At 52.4% G+C, this 17,238-nt stretch overlaps 4 protein-coding genes across 4 annotated transcripts; 3 read left to right on the top strand and 1 right to left on the bottom strand.

Annotated features, from left to right (window-relative positions):
- Positions 1 to 333: 333 nt before the first annotated feature.
- Positions 334 to 2,769, bottom strand: COCSUDRAFT_68029 (PIN domain-like protein; the record flags this gene model as incomplete). Its single annotated transcript, XM_005643721.1, has 13 exons — positions 2,724 to 2,769; positions 2,518 to 2,634; positions 2,336 to 2,394; positions 2,198 to 2,257; positions 2,060 to 2,113; positions 1,920 to 1,968; positions 1,694 to 1,807; positions 1,553 to 1,603; positions 1,332 to 1,451; positions 1,165 to 1,249; positions 900 to 1,034; positions 598 to 759; positions 334 to 470 (listed from the first exon to the last, which is right to left on the bottom strand). The coding sequence occupies exons 1-13, from the start codon at positions 2,733 to 2,735 to the stop codon at positions 334 to 336; spliced, it is 1,155 nt and encodes a 384-aa protein (XP_005643778.1). The 5' UTR covers positions 2,736 to 2,769.
- COCSUDRAFT_49060 (alpha/beta-hydrolase) lies at positions 2,661 to 8,506 on the top strand (the record flags this gene model as incomplete). The annotated part of the gene is made up of 15 exons (XM_005643720.1): positions 2,661 to 2,694; positions 3,150 to 3,354; positions 3,496 to 3,661; positions 3,767 to 3,988; positions 4,084 to 4,307; positions 4,408 to 4,556; positions 4,673 to 4,811; positions 4,965 to 5,142; positions 5,778 to 5,973; positions 6,057 to 6,205; positions 6,608 to 6,781; positions 6,884 to 7,907; positions 7,997 to 8,067; positions 8,153 to 8,198; positions 8,282 to 8,506. 12 exons carry the CDS (start codon positions 2,661 to 2,663, stop codon positions 6,992 to 6,994), a joined length of 1,947 nt encoding a protein of 648 aa, XP_005643777.1. The 3' UTR covers positions 6,995 to 7,907; positions 7,997 to 8,067; positions 8,153 to 8,198; positions 8,282 to 8,506.
- A 135-nt stretch (positions 8,507 to 8,641) lies between these two features.
- COCSUDRAFT_54781 (nuclear RNA helicase-like protein Bat1) lies at positions 8,642 to 11,813 on the top strand. The gene is made up of 9 exons (XM_005643719.1): positions 8,642 to 8,897; positions 9,012 to 9,184; positions 9,268 to 9,417; positions 9,572 to 9,650; positions 9,789 to 9,907; positions 10,546 to 10,677; positions 10,765 to 10,874; positions 11,011 to 11,176; positions 11,285 to 11,813. The coding sequence occupies exons 1-9, from the start codon at positions 8,681 to 8,683 to the stop codon at positions 11,444 to 11,446; spliced, it is 1,308 nt and encodes a 435-aa protein (XP_005643776.1). The 5' UTR covers positions 8,642 to 8,680; the 3' UTR covers positions 11,447 to 11,813.
- A 546-nt stretch (positions 11,814 to 12,359) lies between these two features.
- On the top strand, positions 12,360 to 16,147 carry COCSUDRAFT_38415 (eukaryotic-type signal peptide peptidase; the record flags this gene model as incomplete). Its single annotated transcript, XM_005643718.1, has 6 exons — positions 12,360 to 12,551; positions 12,800 to 13,030; positions 13,146 to 13,379; positions 13,513 to 13,697; positions 13,851 to 14,011; positions 16,059 to 16,147. The coding sequence occupies 6 exons, from the start codon at positions 12,360 to 12,362 to the stop codon at positions 16,145 to 16,147; spliced, it is 1,092 nt and encodes a 363-aa protein (XP_005643775.1).
- Between the last annotated feature and the right edge of the window lie 1,091 nt (positions 16,148 to 17,238).

Here is a 17,238-nt window from a genome sequence, read left to right as displayed (position 1 = left end):
TTGCCAGGGTTATGGCGGTAAGAATTAGGCTCACGAGATGATACTTTAAGACTTCAGGTAGATGCTCTTACCGCCATTGCAACGTGTGCCTCAAAGTGTGGGGTGAAGCTGGACTGCTGTGCTGATATTGTGTATTGAGATGAGCCTGTCTGAATCTGTGTGAAATTACAGGCTGGACTTGAGCTTTGCATGAATTGGAAGCATGCTGCAGCTGCTATTGATGACATAGTAGCTCACGTGGTGCTGTCCTGGCCAAAAGAGGCCGTTGACGAGTTAAGAATGTAAGAGTTAAGAACGCTACATTATGCAGTTGAAGTCAGCGCCTAGGCATCGTCACTTCTTCTTGACGCCCACACCTGACTTGCCCTTCTTCGCCGCTTGACCCTTGCCCTTTCCTGTGGCTGGTTCCTTGCGCTTCCCTGTGTCGGAAGTCTTGATGCTTACGGGGCCGAAGAAGCTCTCCAATCGTCCTGCACAACAAGTTGCCCAGTCACTTGATGTACCTGTCACGCCAAAGACACCAACAAGATAGATATAAGACTCCTCAACAAAAGCGGAAGGGGGTTGATGATAAAGTAGCCTGCTCTCGTGGCGAACCTTGTGTGGACTTTGACTTTGCCGCATTCACGCGCTGCACCGCTTTCCTGACTCTGTCCTCGTTGAAGCTCTTGTCCCCAACCAGAAACTGCACCAGGCCCTCCTCATCAGCCGTTGTCCACTTCAGTTGAGGCATGCTGTCTCCCTTCAGGACATCCGGCTCTGCCATGGCAAAACAAGGGGTCATGATTGGCAATCAACATGCAGTACATCTGGGAACTTTTCCAGGACATGAAGAATTAAGCATTATCAGCAGCACTCTGTGATAGTATCTGTTAAAATGCTTGTGGGGAACTGGGCACCCTTGAACAGGCGGCGTGCTTCCTCGAAGGGGAAGGGGTCTGGAATCTCGTAGCGGCCGCCCTCCATGCTGGCCAGCACATCCTCCAGCCGCTTGTGCTTCTGGATGAGCTTCAGAGCAGTCACGCCTCCAATGCCTGCATCATGATTGCTGAGTGACTGACAAGATTGGTACTATCAGTCAATGAAGACATTGACATGCGCTGAATGTAACACCCTGTCTGTCATCCGCAGTGCAGGGAATGAGCTGCCAAAGCGGCACCATACCCTTGATCGTGCCACAGTAGTCGCATCCACACAGAATGCACAGGTCCACAAACTGATCGCTGGTCAGATTCAAGCCCTCAAGCACCTGTGCAACACCATCCTTGACCACTGAGCATTTCATCCAAGAAGTAAACAGCTGTGGTCGCAAAAGCATGTCGTTTGCGAACCTTGTCATAATCGTATTCGTTGATTGGCACATTCTGCGTCTGAGGCTTCATGAGATTCCGTATGAGCTTGGGAGTTGCAAATGTCAATGAATCCATGTCTTCTGATGCAATCCCGTACACCTGCTCTCAGATTGCGGGAAGGGACTGCCAATTCACGCTATTTAATCATGGAGCAGCCACGCTTGGTACATGCAACGGACAATGACCAAACGAAGTCTCACCAGCCCTTCCTTGCACATCTGCGCGCACTGCGCCTCTGCTTCTGAAGGTGCCTGCACACCCGTAATGATTATAAGCAACGACATAATGTGAATTATGCAATATTGGTACGAGCAACAGGCAACGTGCTGCTTAGGGCATACTTCCACGACAGGCACTCCCATCAGGCGCAGCAGTCTGCGGCATTCCTCATTGTGCTGCGGCGTCACTCTCACTGTCCTCTTGCTGTATTTCTCAATGTCTGCATCTGCACCAGTCTGCCAGTCCAGCAGGTAATTAGTCAATTCAAGTCTCAGCAGATTCCTGCACATTCCTTGTTGCCAACAGAAATTGCACAGAGCAACACACTGCTGCCGGTTATTGATGTACCTCCTTGGCTTCTGTGAGCAAATCCGTTGCATCACCCCTCCTCTCCACCCTGCAAACAGGCCAACCTTCATGCAACATGTAAATACTGCATGACAGGAACAAATCAATCATGTAGCAGTCTTAAGTATTTACAAACTTGCCTCCTAGACAGCTCCTCCTTTTTCAAGGCCGGTGGCTTCCCATCAAAGACATACCTGCACAGGACCAGAAAAGTCAGGCAGGCGGACAGAGACAGTGTACAAGATTATAAAAGGAACCAAAATGGTAGGTAGGCTTACACTGGCTTCATGCCGACTTCCAACATTTTTGCTGTCCTGAAGAACATTCCCTGCAGGTGACTGCACACAGACCAGCAGATTCAGATAATGCAAGGACTGAATGTTTTCGAGCAGTGAATTCAAAATCATCAAGCGTACCTGGTGACATCGCCTGATTCGCTGGTCAGGGTTTGGTCGCCAGTCCTTCCCACCACAACCTGCAAGTGTTCATCATCATGACAATACTTGCCATCAGAGGTTCAAGCCGCTTGTACATGTCACGACGAAAATATATTATGTAAATGATGTTCATCAGGCAAGCCTCATCCAATGTATCTCACCAGAAATTGGTAGATGTGCATGGACGCATCAACAGCTACTTTTCGGCCAAAATAGTTTTCGACCTTCTGCTCCTTACAGCATCCCGGAGCATGATCACCCAGCAATTTCGTCAGATTCTGCACGCAAGCACACATTCATCGGGATGCACGACGTGCGACAAAGACCAAAGCACATAAGTGAGATGGATGCTCTGCTGAATTTTCACCTTGATCCCCATCTTCTCCTGGAATCTTCTCGGGAGTCTGTTTACATGTTATTAAGGATGTGAAGAATTTGAGTTGTCCTCACTTGCTGAAGATGCATCCAGGTCGTTGAGGATGGCACGTGATACCTTATTACTCATCAACCTTGGAGCTGGTGCTCCTCTCTTGCTCTCCGTACTTTCATGCAGTATCGTGGCAGAAACGATAAAAGTCAGAATTTATCACCTTCGATCGCAAATACGGGGTGCTTCTGCCGCTATTCACTCGTCACAAATACCTTGAGTTTGTTTGCCATCTTTCAGTAGCTGTGGAGCAAATGACCCTTTGTGGCATCGCGATAATTTTGCAATGATATCTATTCATTTAATTGTCGAAAGAGAACTGGTGAATGTAGAGCGTTGAAGATCTCCCAGTCGTCGCATTCCCAGGAAAGCTGGCGGGTGTGGGCGTGGCCGCGGTAGGTGCATCCGTTGCAGTCTATTTCTTCTCCAGAAGGATCACAGCATGCGGGTTTGGTGGCGCCACCGATGGCAACCCCATCCCAGGGGTCAGAACTTCTGGTGCATTCCAGAACGCACACAAAGCGCCAAACAATTGGTTGGAGGCTTTGTTTTTCTTCGCAGAAGCCCTGAGGTGCGCCTGAAACGCGTAAAACACATTGTTTCAGGCACTTGCAGGATGTCTGGTTCGTCCTGTTCTTCTAAACCCCAGCTTTCCTTCGGTTGGACCATAACTTATGGTCCATAAGTGATTCATGTTGCCTACCTGATGCAGATTTATGTATGGCGAAACCCTGGGAAAGTGGCGCACTGCCGATCTTTTGATTGGTCTGGCATACCTGGCCCAGAGGGGCACAGAGGAACACCCAGCTTCTGATATTGCTGAGCATGGCGAGATAGTTGGCCTCGGGCTATCGCAAGATGAACGCTCGAGCCTCGTGGTAAGTAATTTCTCTCATTTTGCATAAGGAAGAGCATTGATGACACAGCAAACCTGCAGGATTTGTGGTGTCCAGCCTGCCAACATGCGGCGATTTGTGGTGCAGGTTGAGCTGCGGACGGTGCAGAGATACATGCGATACTGCAGAGCCCTGCGAGAGAGACACGCCTCTGCGCAGGCCGCTGTGCTGCGCGGAATGGGCATCGAGGCAAAGGACATTCGGGTGCAGGTCCCCATGGCACGCATGCTGAAGCCCAGCTATGCCATTGTGTGCGACCGCCAGCTGAAGACCGTTGTTCTAGCCGTCCGGGGCACACACTCTCTCAAGGTGAGTTGTCTTATGGGATGCTGTTTGAGGCTCTTGACAAGCTCTCATAAACACAGATTGCATGGAAAGAAGAACGATAAGGTCGTGTCATGCAGGACATGTTCACGAGTTTGACGGGCGCCAGCAAGCCACACCACATCGTGGACGGCGCCGGCGTGGTACTGGGATATGCGCATTTTGGGATGCTGGCGGGGGCGCGGTGGCTGATGCATGAAACCGCGCAGCCGCTGCGCGATGCTCTGGCGGAAAATCCGGGCTACTGCTGCAAGATAGTGGGCCACTCCCTCGGCGGTGGCACCGCAGCTATGCTCACCATGATGTGCGCCTTTCCACCTCCTGTATGACCCAGCGCTTCCGATAAACTTGCTCCAAATGAGGGTTGAAAGTACGCCATGTGCGATTATGTCTGCGCTACGCAGGCTGCGAGATGCTGCGCCGGAGTTTGCAGATGCCACCTGCCTGGCCATCGCCTGCCCGGCATGCATGACCGTGGAGCTGGCGCGCTCATGCGCCGGCTACGTCACGACAGTCATCAACAGCACCGACATAGTGCCCACCATCTCACGAGGTGATCCTCATAGTGTCTCCGTGCCCACACAAGCCTTAAGGCGGCATACGCACAGTTCAGCTTTACAGACAAACATCCCTGGCACTATTACTAACAGGGGTGTGATGGGCGTGCAGGTGCAGCAGATGCCTTGCGGGAGGATGTGGTACGGAGCGCCTGGTATGAGGCGTTCCGGGCTGACATGCGCAGCAACCTCATTGTGCGCGCTGTGGAGAGCAGCATCACTGGCGTCGGCTCTGCCACTGTGTGGACCACGTCAAGGCTGGCTTCCGCGTCTCAGCGATTCATGTATGCACGCTTTTCAAGCCTCCTTGCTTCTGCTCTGCATGCACTCTGCCATGAATGATGTTTGCAGGTTATTGTACGCTCTCTGAGATGATCAGGAGCTTGCACGTGGCATGCATGCAGGTCCTGCTACCAAAGGAGGTCGCCAGCAAAGCGAAGATCCAGTGAGGCGGTCGAGAGCGTGGAGCGTGCTGGTGTGGATACAGACATGGTTGGCAGCGGTACATTGTCTGGGGCCTCTGCCCGAGACAGCATGGCAGATGTGGAGTTCGCAAGGAATTGGATCCCTAAAGATCTCCAGGTGTGACAACCTGCTCCTGAAATGTGTTCCATGCATTTCTATATCTTCACCTGCATTTGCAGCATGCACCAACAAAGACCGGCTGTGTAGGCGAATGACAATGATGGCTGGACGCAAGCGCTGTCCAGAGTGCAGCCCATCACTGGAGCCCCTGTGCCAGGGGGCATTGAGGGAACGCTCACGTGGAGCCAGAGGCTAGCTGCAGGGGTCAGAGCTTCCTCTAGGAGCATCTACAGGTGCATACATTTGGCCAAACGTGATAAAAATTTCCATGATTTACCTTGTCAAGCCTGTGAGTCTGTGGTCTGTCATGCTTGACAAGCTTACAGCGCAGTATGGCTTCAAATGCCTTACATTGCTGTGTGGAACAGGCGAGCAGGTGATGCTCTTGCAAGGACGTGGGGTGGCAATTCCGTTTCTCACAGCGCTGAGACTGAGGTCCAGCAGCCCTCAGAGCCTTCCAATCCTATGGAGTATGCTGCGAACTATGCGGCAACCATGGTGGACCCGCCAGCACAGGTTGTTCTCATTCTAATACGCACGCATGGTTGCCAGGTGATAGAGTGTTGCATGCATGCACCTAGTCTGCGCAGCTCTTTGGCATCTGAGGAATGAGCAGATTTGTGTGCACCCAGGAGCTGGACATGGGGGCGAGCTCGGGCTCCTTCAGTGAGGAGGACGGTCCGCGGCGCTCACAGCTTCCCAGCGAGCAGGAGCTGCTGGAGGGCATGCAGGCAGTGCAGGCCGCCGTGGAAGCCGCAGAGCAGGAGGACGGCATCCTGGGCTCCCCGACACCTGTTCTGCGCCGCCCGGACCGGCCGGCCAACTCAGGTACAGTGGCCGTTGAAGGGTGGTGCCTAAGCTGCTTACCAGACGTCTTGCTGAAAGTGTGAATGTGCGTTTGCTGCCAGCAGGTGTCTTCACTGGGGTGGCAGGCCAGGACACAGCGTTTGGCATGGAGGCTCCTGATTGGGATAGCGCTCAGGCAGAGCACTCAGAGGAGCAGTGGAAGCGGATGACCTACCCAGCAGGCCGCATCCTGCACCTAGTGCCGGCTCGACTGGTCAGAGGTGCAAATTTTTGCCAATCCCAACACAAGGCTTGCCCTGCGCCCTTGGCATGTCTTCCTGCTCTTTTGGCTTTCTGTGAGTGGGCTGCATGCAAGCATTTTGATTTACCTTCCAGAGAGCACGCTTGAAACTGCGGTGTTTTGCAGATCGCTTGCCTGACGACGCCTTCCGAGAACAAGGCATTAGTGAAGGACCAAGGGATGTGGAAGCATCTGACTCGACAGGAAATGCTGCTGGTGATGCCGAGAAGTTTTGTGTGCGACAGCGGACAGGCTTCCAGCACGAGGTACCCATATTGTCAGGAAATTGAAATCCAAACCACTCGATTTTTTCAGGCTGCAAGTTGAGAGCAACTTGCTGATGCCAGCTGAGGAAGAGTCTGCAATGGTGGTCAGGGCAACACGTGGCAGACTCCACATGCCACCTTTGAGCAGCAGACCTTGCACACGTCCATGGCTGGTGTGGATGGCAGCCTGGTCATGGTGGGGGAGGCCGTGACCACCGAAGCAGAGGAGCTGGATATGCCGCAGAAGAAGGAGATATATGTGCTGCTTGAGAATGTTCCTCAGGTAATGCTTACCTCCTGCGTGCCACTCAGATGCGCAACCTTCAAGTGGAGTGCAGCCTCCCTGCTGCAGCACGCTCGACTGACCAGAGTGTTCCTTGCGCAGGAGGCATACTCTCGAGTAAAGTTGTGCAATAGCATGGTTGCTGACCATTTCATCCCCGCGTACCTGGCGTCAATGGATGCTGTCATTGAAGGGCTGCAAGGAAACCATTGAATGAATGGCAGCAAAGTTGACTTAGTTGAGTTGCAGAATCCCAAAGCCATTGTTGCAAGGATGCCCTCTGTATATTTCTAGTTAGTTTAAAGTCCCTTGTATATATTTCAAAGCTATTCAGTTTCTAGAAGATCTTGTCGTTGTTGAGTTTCAAGATTGCTTTTCAGCCACACCATTCCTGTACCTAAGAACACATCTTAGAAGTCATCTGTAACAACATTTGTTCCTCCAATATCACATAGATGTGCATGCCCATAACCATCACGTGCACATCATGTGCTTGAGCTTTGTCAGCTATCATACTGCTGCCGCAAGACCATTTCTGCTTCTGTCTTCCAGCTGCCAATGGCACTCTGTCCCATCTGCCTCTTGCTCTTCTCCTTGTCCTTTCTGTCTTGCCGCCTGCGCGGCAGCTGCGCCCCTCCGACTCCCTTGTCCATAAAGTCTGACACGCCCATCGCCTTGGTGGGCCCCTTCCTGCCCTGCTTCCCATCGTCCTGCCCACCAGGCAGGGCAGGACCAATGCTTGCTGGAGCATCGGCTTCATCTGCACTCGGCCGCCACTGCCCTCCCAGCATGGCGATCTGTGCTGCTGTGGCCATGCCGCCCTCGGCTCCATCCTCCGTCTTGTAGCGCTTTGCAGCTGAAGACACCACCGCGCCCGCCGGCAGGCCGCGCTTGCTGGCGTCCGTCTGTCCTTTGAGCGGCGGTGCCATCCGAGCAATGTCCCAGGTGCTGGGACCGACATCCTTATCTCTCTGCAAGTCCTCCTCTCGGGGTGGCACAGCCTGCGCTGGCCTATTGCGATGCACCGGCGCTGCCAGAGGTCGTGTGGCCTCCGGGGTCAAATAGGACGGCGCCTGCCTGATCTGCCCCAGTGCTGATAAGGGATCCGGAAGATCCTTGGCAGGTCCTGGGTAGGGAAAAAGGACTGAGGACCTTCATCAGCAGTGTTCTGAGGTGCCATGAGCGCTCTGAAGAGGTGCTGGAAATGGACCTCACCCGTGGAGACCTCATCAGCATCCTTGAGCCTTCTCTCCGCTTCTAACCGCCGTGCTGTGGCGCTATCGATACTGCGAAGCCATCAGAGATATAGCACAGCTGCACCGGAGCTCTTTTGCACCAGGATAAGATGAAAAGTAATTGCATGCTTGTTACCTTTCATCATCCGATCCCACAAAGTAGCTGTCTTCTGACGTATCTCCTGCACAGGAGATGAAGCCTTGCAAACCAGAAGCTCATTTCCTTAATAAGACAGCAGCTCCAGCAAGTGAAAAGGGTAGTTACCTGCTTTGTCCGTGTCATCGCCGCTACTGGCATACGCAACCAGAGCCTCCGTCATAATTTTACGTTCGAAGGGTATCCAATCATGACATTAGACTTGTACAGCAACGTTCAGATCACCACGACGTATGTGCAGAGAAATTGCAGAAGTATCTGCTGGACAACAAAGAGTTATAGGCCAGCTGTGTGCTGCATCCCACTTAGAAAATAAAAAATGCGCAGAAAATGGTTCTCGGACTTTGCAGATCTGCGTGCATGTTCCCAGATTGTTGAACATCTTGTACCGAGGCGTTCCCTCACGCTAACGTAACCTTTGACTCGAGAAGGCCGCCCAAAGCGAGCCAGAAGACAACAAACCGCACCAAACCGACGACGTCAAGCGCATCCCGTGTTACAGTCAAGATGACAGACACAATCAATGGCGCTGCGGCTCCGGAAGAGGACGAGCTCGTTGACTATGAGGAAGATCAGCCCGAAGAAGCCAACCAGGCCAAGGGCACAGAGACTTTGGCGAAGAAGGGCTACGTGGGCATCCACTCCACTGGTTTCAAGGATTTTCTGTTGAAACCTGAACTACTACGAGCAATCGTGGACTGTGGCTTCGAGCACCCTTCAGAAGGTGGGTGCAATCACAAAGAATATCTGTAATTCGCTTTTTGCAACATGCGTCTTTGCCTGTCGGTTGGTGGATTTCACCACCATAAACAGATCTGACTTAGTTTCGTGCATGCAGTGCAACACGAGTGCATACCCCAGGCCATCCTGGGTATGGATGTCATCTGCCAGGCAAAGTCTGGTATGGGCAAGACCGCTGTCTTCGTGCTGTCAGTCCTGCAGCAGTTGGAGCCCGTGGAGAACGAAGTTGCAGCTCTGATCATCTGCCATACTCGCGAGCTGGCCTACCAGGTATGTTGGCACGACTCCGCTTCCGGGTGCTACCACGGCTATGGTGCTGATCCCGCCCCAACTGGTTTGGTGCCGCTGTGCAGATCTGCCACGAGTTCGAGCGGTTCAGCACGTACATGCCGAACGTGAGAGTGGCGAACTTCTTTGGCGGCTTCCCGATTAAACAGCAAATCGAGCAGCTCAAGACAAACACACCTCACGCAGTCGTGGGAACTCCAGGACGTCTCAAGCAGGCAAGCGTTCTCATGGCATAAACCATTTTTGTAGTCTTTTTTTTCGAGTTGGTTTTCTCCTTTGGGATTTATTGGGTGTTTGTTGCCTGGTGAAGCAAGGCAGAATTGTTGGAAGTGCCAGTGCACTGAGCCATGTTTCATGCATGCTGTGCAGCTCTCGCGGTCAGGGCTCAACCTGAAGACCATCCGCCACTTCATCATCGACGAGTGTGACAAGGTGCTGGAGAACGTAGGTGAGGCACGCAAGATCTGATCTCCCAGTCTGGTCTGATATCTTGCAAACCTCTCACAACTGGGATGCAGCGGTGGTGACTGGAATTTATTACAAATGAAGGGAAGTGTTCATTGAAGGGAGGTTGTGTGCACTGCAGACATGCGCGGGGACGTCCAGGACATTTTCAAGCAGACGCCGCACGACAAGCAAGTCATGATGTTCTCGGCCACGCTGTCTGCGGAGATCCGGCCTATCATCAAGAAGTTCATGTCCGACGTATGTCCCCCTCTTGGCCGGCTCCCCGCTCAGCCAGGCGATGCAGAGGCGCTCGTCCTGCATTGCTCACTACCAGTCGTGGCAGTTCATTGAGAAGGACTCAGCACTCCAGCAGCCATCAGCACATGATGCAGATTTGATTGAGTGAGAAGTGGCAGACCAGCTTGCAGCATCTTGCCGTGTATGGAATCGTCCTTACCAGCAGTCTCGGCAGCTGTCATCAGTCTCAAGAGCAGACATGAACAATTGGAAGTAGAATCCATATGTCAGCAACAAGGGTGGGACGTAGTGGCAGTAGAATTGCGGTGGTGGTGAAGCCGGAAAGGTGGAGTGGCCGGCCCCCGGCTGGTCGATAGCGCAGAGGCTGCAAGGCTGTTCGCTGAAGGGGCCGCTCTGCCGGCGCAAGCCACAAGTGCCCCTGCCCATCTTTGGCAAGCTGATGCATCGTTTGCGCTTGTCCTGCTCCGTATACATGTCTGATCCTGCCATGTTGTCGCTAGGACCAGCACATGTGTTGTCCTGCATTGTGTCTTGCGTGGCAGAGGCATATTGACTGGCTCTGGCATGATTGGGCACACTTATGAGGTGTAGCAGGGCTGCTGTTGTCTAAATTGTGCCGGGCACTTTTCTCTTCGCAGCCCATGGAGATTTACGTTGACGATGAGGCCAAGCTGACGCTGCACGGACTGGTCCAGCACTATATCATGCTGAACGAGGAGGAGAAGAACCGCAAGCTCAACGACCTCCTCGATGCCCTGGACTTCAACCAGGTGAGGCCATTTGAAGACATTTGCGCGAGTTGCTGACCATGTCATGTGAACTTGGTTGTGAGGTGTTCATGAGATGTGTGCACGCAGGTGGTCATCTTCGTGAAGTCGGTGATGCGCGCCAAGGAGCTGAACAAGCTGCTGGTGGAGTGCAACTTCCCCTCCATCTGCATCCACAGCGCTCAAAAGCAGGAGGAGAGGTATGCACCTACTCAATGAATCTAGTCAGTATTGCAAGCAGTCATCATGTGGCCCTTGAATCGTTTCAGTTCTGTCATGCGGTTGCTGAAGTGCCTCTCCTGTCAGTGCACTGAATGAAGAGTTGCCCAATGACAGGCTGAAGGTATACAAGGCCTTCAAGGAGGGCCAGAAGCGCATCCTCGTGGCCACAGACCTGGTGGGGCGTGGCATCGACATTGAGCGCGTCAACATTGTCATCAACTATGACATGCCCGAGACCGATGAGCGGCACGGCAATGGCGCCGACACCTACCTGCACAGGGTATGTCCTGTCCATGGCGCTGCTACTAGTCCTTGGCATGTTTCGCTCGCCTCTCATGGCCTCTCATAACAAGACGTGCATATTACTGAGCTTTATTTACTGGTGCAGGTGGGGCGCGCTGGTCGCTTCGGCACCAAGGGCCTGGCCATCACATTTGTGGCCTCAGAGCAGGACTCAGCCGTGCTCAATCAGGTCCAGGAGCGCTTTGATGTGGACATCAAGCCCCTGCCAGACCAGATTGACACATCCACCTACATGAACACAGCCTGATGTGCTGTCAGATGACGGCAATCCTGGGCATCCTGCTTCACGCGGCGCTTGCCTGGGCTTTGCCCTGAGAAACTACGTCGTCCTATTTGTTTGAGTGTCTCTTGGCTTGACTCCGTTTGTGACTCTCCCGTTTCGTCCATGCAGAGATTCATTGTGCAATATATGTGCCTCTGATCTAAGATCAGTGATCTGCCTTTTGGGCCATGCTGGCCAGATTTTGCTACTTTGTAATAGTGTGGCCCTGGGGGCTTTGTTTGTTGCTGCGGTATCATGATGCTGTGGTGAACACTGTTGGCACATGGCATGCCACTTCACCTGCAACAGATGTGGCATGTTCAGACTTTGTAACATTGAGAGATTCTCGTTCCAGGACTGGAACTCATAATCTCAATTTAGCATGCACCATCATCGTGATGATGATCATGACCGTCACTGATCAGTCACTGATGTGTGTGGCACTGGCAGGGCCTCACCATATGGAGCCATGCATGAATTTGTGCCAGTGAACGCTGCGCCAATTTGCACGCCTGTGCACTTCTCTGCATGTGGTGGAGCCTGTGTCACTCAGAATGACTGCTACGAATAAAAAGCAACAAATTTTACCAAACTGGAATCGAGCAACATTCCTCAGCCCTCCAGAAAATTCATCTCCCTTGGGTCATTGAGCAAAAGGGACTTGGGGTAACCCTAAAGACCCGGGGCGTCTTCTTTTTGGGCGCGATCATCGCCTCGTGATTTCCAGACACTCTGTGACTGAGAAGGGATTTTGTGTGCTTATGTCAAGTCCGTCAATTTCTAGCATGATTCCCGTCCCGTCCCACGTATGAGTAGCTGTCGCAGGTTCCATCTTTGTTTAGAGTCCTTCAAGGAAGTCACCAGACGCTGTTGATCTGTATTCGAACAATCTTGGAAGATGTCGAGCACCGAATCTGTCAAAGAAGCTCCACCAGGCCCAAGGACTGCACACGGTGTTGGAGCAGCAGCTCTCATCGCCCAGCTGGCACTGTTCACCATCACTTTTCTGCCGCTCATCGTGCCTGTACCTGCGAATCTCAATATAGTAGCGACAGCTTCTCTATGTGTCCTGGTGGGATCCTTGCGTTCTGTGAAGGGGACTCCTCCTGCTGAGAGTATGACCAGGAAGGCAAGTCCTTCTTCTGGCTATTTTGCCCTTGCATGATTGCCTTTCTTCTTCGATGAAGCATATGATTAACATGTACATTGGCATGAGCATTCCAGAAAGTAACCGAATGCTCAATTTGCAGCAGCCTCGAGGGTATCACTATTGGGGGGCTGGGCAATTAAGTGTCTGTAGGCAATAATTGATTCATGTGTGCTGCTGTCCTTGTGCAGGATGCCCTCAAATTCCCCCTCATAGGAAGTGCAGTGCTCGTTGGGCTCTTCTGCCTTTTCAAGTTCCTGCCAAAGGACCTTGTCAACGCAGTGCTCACCGCCTACTTCGTTCTGCTGGGCACTTTCGCCATCACTGCAGCAACACTGCCGCTCGTTGAGGCCATCTTGCCGCGGAAACTTAGAACAAAATCCTGTGAACTGAAGAAATTCAGCATACCTTACTTCTGTAAGGTGCGCTGCTCTGTTGCCGCCTGTCTGTGCGCATGAAGATCTGCATGGATCTCTGGATGCTTATCTTTCCGCAACAATGATGTTGACGTCGAGCTCAACGTGATGCCATGTGCAGGATCCAATTGACCTCTCTGCGACATTGCCGGAACTGATTGGAGGGCTGCTCAGTCTGGCGTTTTGCTGCTGGTACTACGCCAAGAAGCACTGGCTGGCCAACAATGTGCTGGGGATCTGTTTTTCTGTGGAGGGGATTGAGCATCTGTCCTTGGGGTCCATTCAGACAGGAGCCATTCTCCTGTCTGGACTGTTCTTCTATGACATCTTCTGGGTCTTCTGCACCCCTGTCATGGTGGGGCCAATGTGGTTTCCTGCGGGTTTCCAGCATGATCACTAAAATCAGTGAGATTGAATATCTAGGAGGAGACAGGATTAAAGGAGTGGCTGACTTTTGCTAAAAACTTGGTTTCCATGTTTAACTGCAGGTCACAGTGGCAAAATCCTTTGACGCACCCATCAAACTGCTGTTCCCAAGGGTATTGGATCTGGCAGAGGCCAAGGCACCCTTCTCCATGCTGGGGCTGGGAGACATTGTGATCCCAGGCATCTTTGTGGCCATCGTGCTGAGATATGATGCCAAGCAGAATTTCAGGAGCAAGTTCTTTTACAGGTATCTCCACCCACACCAATATTGCGAGTGTCCTAGAGCTCCAGATCCTACTGTCAGTATCACTCTTCATGTCGTAAAATACCCTTGAACAGGAGTCCATTCTTTCGGGCTTTTGTACAGGACTCCACCCTTCTGACATGCTGTGTGGCGCAGTGGATTTGCTGGCTATGTGGGTGGTCTGGCAACCACCATCATCGTGATGAATGTGTTTGAGGCTGCTCAGCCAGCCCTGCTGTACATTGTTCCGGCAGTGCTGGGCGCAGTCAGCCTGCATGCTCTCTTCGTGGGCGAGTTCAAGCAGGCGAGCTCCGACAGTAACTTTTGTTGTGTCAGCATTTATATTCTAAGGTCTTTGTCTGATGCTTAGACAAAATATATGTTTGCAGGTGTTTGATTACTCGGAGGATAGTCAGGAACAGATTGATGCAGAGAACGCCCTGAAGGCAGCCAATGGGGACAAGAGTCTGCTGCAGACAGCGGGGGAAGCAGTGGGTCTCACCACTGAGAAGAAGAAGGCCACTTGAGGCTCACCTGGAGTATTGACGGATACGAGAGGTGTCTGTATGATGTGTCAGTGTGCTTGTTGAGAGATCACTGTGAAGGGATCAAAATTGGGCTGTGAGCTGGAGCAGTTTTGGGACACTTTGAAGTCTGCCAAGTCCCATGGCAAGCCTGTGCCCACATGGCACTATCATGAATGTATAGCGACATCCATATGGGGACTTTATCTAGCCTGGACTCATATCATAATCTGGCTGACATCTTGCAGCTGTCGAGCTGCTGTGCATGCCATGCCAGTGACTATGTTGAGCATATTGCTGAATTCACGCCAAGCAACGCCAGGCTTTCTGTATTACCTCCTGGCTGGCGACTTACAAGTTGAATTCTCATGATCGCTATGTCCGTTCTTTGACAGGATTCTAAAAACTGCAGATCTGAATTTCTACAACAACCTTTTTGAAACATATTTGTGTGTTACCTGTATGGAATTTCCATGCCAATGTCACTTCAATGATTGGCAGTCCACCTTCTTCGTGAATGAGCACAACTCCAATAGCACCCTCAAGCTCTGCTTGCGATTTTGGCTGACATGGTTTGGATGTACAAATAGTCCCGGAACGCAACATGCTCTAGTGTACCCTAAATGAGTACACAGGCACTCTGAAACACCTTGATATTCCAGCCTCCTGCATGGGGAATGAAGCTACACGCCACATACTTTGCAGGAAACTCTGGGCATGCCGAATTCGCTATCTTAATCTCTGGGCAGCAAATGCCCATTCTGTGGGAGTGACACAGACCTTGTCCATGCTCTTCTGTCTTTAAGTGACACTGTTCTATTCTCTGTGTTCTGACCAATGAAATGTGAAAAGGTGGCTGCCCGCCCATGTGGCACAACACTGCCCGGTCTCTCGACAGCAACATTGCCAACATGATGTTATGTCAACTTGATTGCCAGCCAGTTCCCAACACCTTCTCTGGCACTGATGTCCCTCATCAAGCAACATGCCACAACATTCATTGTTCACAACGCTATTTAGTCCTGATTTTGTTCATGAGGCGATGCAGAACGTTTTGCTCAAGACATCATCGTTCTGCTTGGTGTGGCAGTAGTATTCACTGCCCCGGAGTAGCAGTCCACGCTCCCATCCCACTGCCTCGGGTAGATGCAGAGAGAGTACACAAATGCCTTGTCAACAGCCTCCGATCTTCTGCAGCAGGGTCTTCTTCTTCATGGGCTGTGGGCAGGCATCCGATGGGGCCACCCGCCTGCTGGCAAAAGCTGCCCTGCTCTGCATGGCTGCTCTGGCAGCGCCGCCGGCCGCAGCCTGCACTGATATTGACTGGCAGACCGGCTCTGGAGCAACCTTCTGGCATTGAGTGCCGCGCTGCTGGGCTGCAGCTGCGACAGCAGCTGCGTTGCTGGGCATGCAGCATGTGCTGTGGCTCACTCTAGCATGGACATTGGAGTGCTGTCTGAGCTCTGCTGGCAGGCGCGCAGAGCCACTCCAGGCAGTGGCCAGCAGGGCAGCTTGTGCCCGCCGCAATGACCTGCAGAGCTCTGCTGCATCTGGGCTGGCACTCTGTGGGCCAATGGGAAGGTCCCCTGACTGCCGCTGGCCGCTGGGCTGCGAGCCTGCAAGAGATACTTGGAGGCTGCAGCCCCTTGACCGGCTCCTGCTGCCATGGCAGCTGGCAGAAGCTGTGCTGTCACCGGCTGATGTGACACAGTGCTGCTCTCTGTGTGCGTGCACCGCTGCCTTGACGGCTGTCAGCAGGTCGAGTGTTTTCTCTGGGGTTGAGTGGGCCGGGGTGGGCGGGCTGCAGTCTCCAGAAGACGGTGGGCTGCTGTCTGTGGAGGGTGGCTGGCTCAGCACATCCACAAGGCTGGCACAGTATTCGTCGCTCTTGTCCCTGCCACAACATTCAACACAGGGTCAGCCACATGACCGTGAATTCCTGCCGTCATCACATGCAACTTGCATGGTGCCTAACGAAGGCTTCCAAGAGCGGTGATTAAATGTGCTATTCCGCACTGGGTTGCATTGACAGTGGGAGCAATAAGGGTTCTGATTTTATCCAGATTGAGTGAGGCAGGACAATTGTTCAGATCTAGAAGAGCCTGATCCTGCATTGCACCCGAGCATAAAATATTACTTGGCTGAGTACAGCAGAGCATGGGCTTGATGGGAGCTTACCCTGGGAGATTGGCCGGCTTGGTGGGCTCTTCTTCAATGCCCAGGTTTCCCCCCACCACCAGCTCCAGCAGGGCGTCCACATCCTCCTTCATCCTCGCCGTCTCTCTTGCTTGCCTCTCCGCCTGTTCAAAGAAGATCATGATGTCCAACACCGTTTCAGGCTCCACCTTCCTGTCCTCCACTGGCTCCTTGACAGCTTTCTTAGCGGCTTCCGCCTCTTCTTTTGACTTGGTGGCCATCATTTCCTCTAAACCCATCCCACAGGACCCAAGTCATCGTCGTCATAGTCCATTGTATCGGCCAATTGCCACTCGTGGCTGCCGCCATCATGATAATCTCTATGGCAAAATCTCCTGCGCAGAGTCGAACATCAGACACATCAACTCTTGATAAGAAAGAGCCGTTTGGACCCTTACTGCATGCTGGACAAAGAGCAGATGGCGATACATACGAACGAAGATACTCAGGAGGGATGTCCCAAAGATATCACACCTGGACCCCAACAAGTGCTGGCAGACGCAGATGTGGTTTATAGCCTGTGATAATAAGCTGATAAACTTTCGGCTGCTGTGGCGAAGATATTCCTGCTTGCTTCAGAAGAGCTCTGATTCTTGTTTGCACGCCTTGTATTGCGTCACAACCTCGCGGATGGTGGATCTGTAATCTTGCAAAGACTCTGTACCGTCAAGCTTCGATTTTATTTTCACACTCTTTGAAGTCAGCAAAGCCTTCTGCTGGTGGCTCTGACGGTGATCGGCTTGTCCTCTGGCTATCACACCGACCCTATGCCAGGGTATGGGACCCTGAGCAAGGGTGAAAAGCGTGTGCAATCTGTATTTCTT

The sequence above is a fragment of the Coccomyxa subellipsoidea genome (assembly GCF_000258705.1).
Source record: "Coccomyxa subellipsoidea C-169, whole genome shotgun sequence".
Taxonomy (NCBI): Eukaryota; Viridiplantae; Chlorophyta; class Trebouxiophyceae; family Coccomyxaceae; genus Coccomyxa; species Coccomyxa subellipsoidea.
This window is presented reverse-complemented; position numbering and strand designations above follow the sequence as displayed.

Coding starts and splice junctions, on each gene's coding strand:
- COCSUDRAFT_54781 (XM_005643719.1), top strand. CDS start 8,681: ATGACAGACACAATCAATGGCGCTGCGGCTCCGGAAGAGGACGAGCTC. Junction 10,678..10,764: donor ATGCCCTGGACTTCAACCAG/GTGAGGCCATTT, acceptor GTGTGCACGCAG/GTGGTCATCTTCGTGAAGTC. Junction 10,875..11,010: donor GCTCAAAAGCAGGAGGAGAG/GTATGCACCTAC, acceptor GCCCAATGACAG/GCTGAAGGTATACAAGGCCT.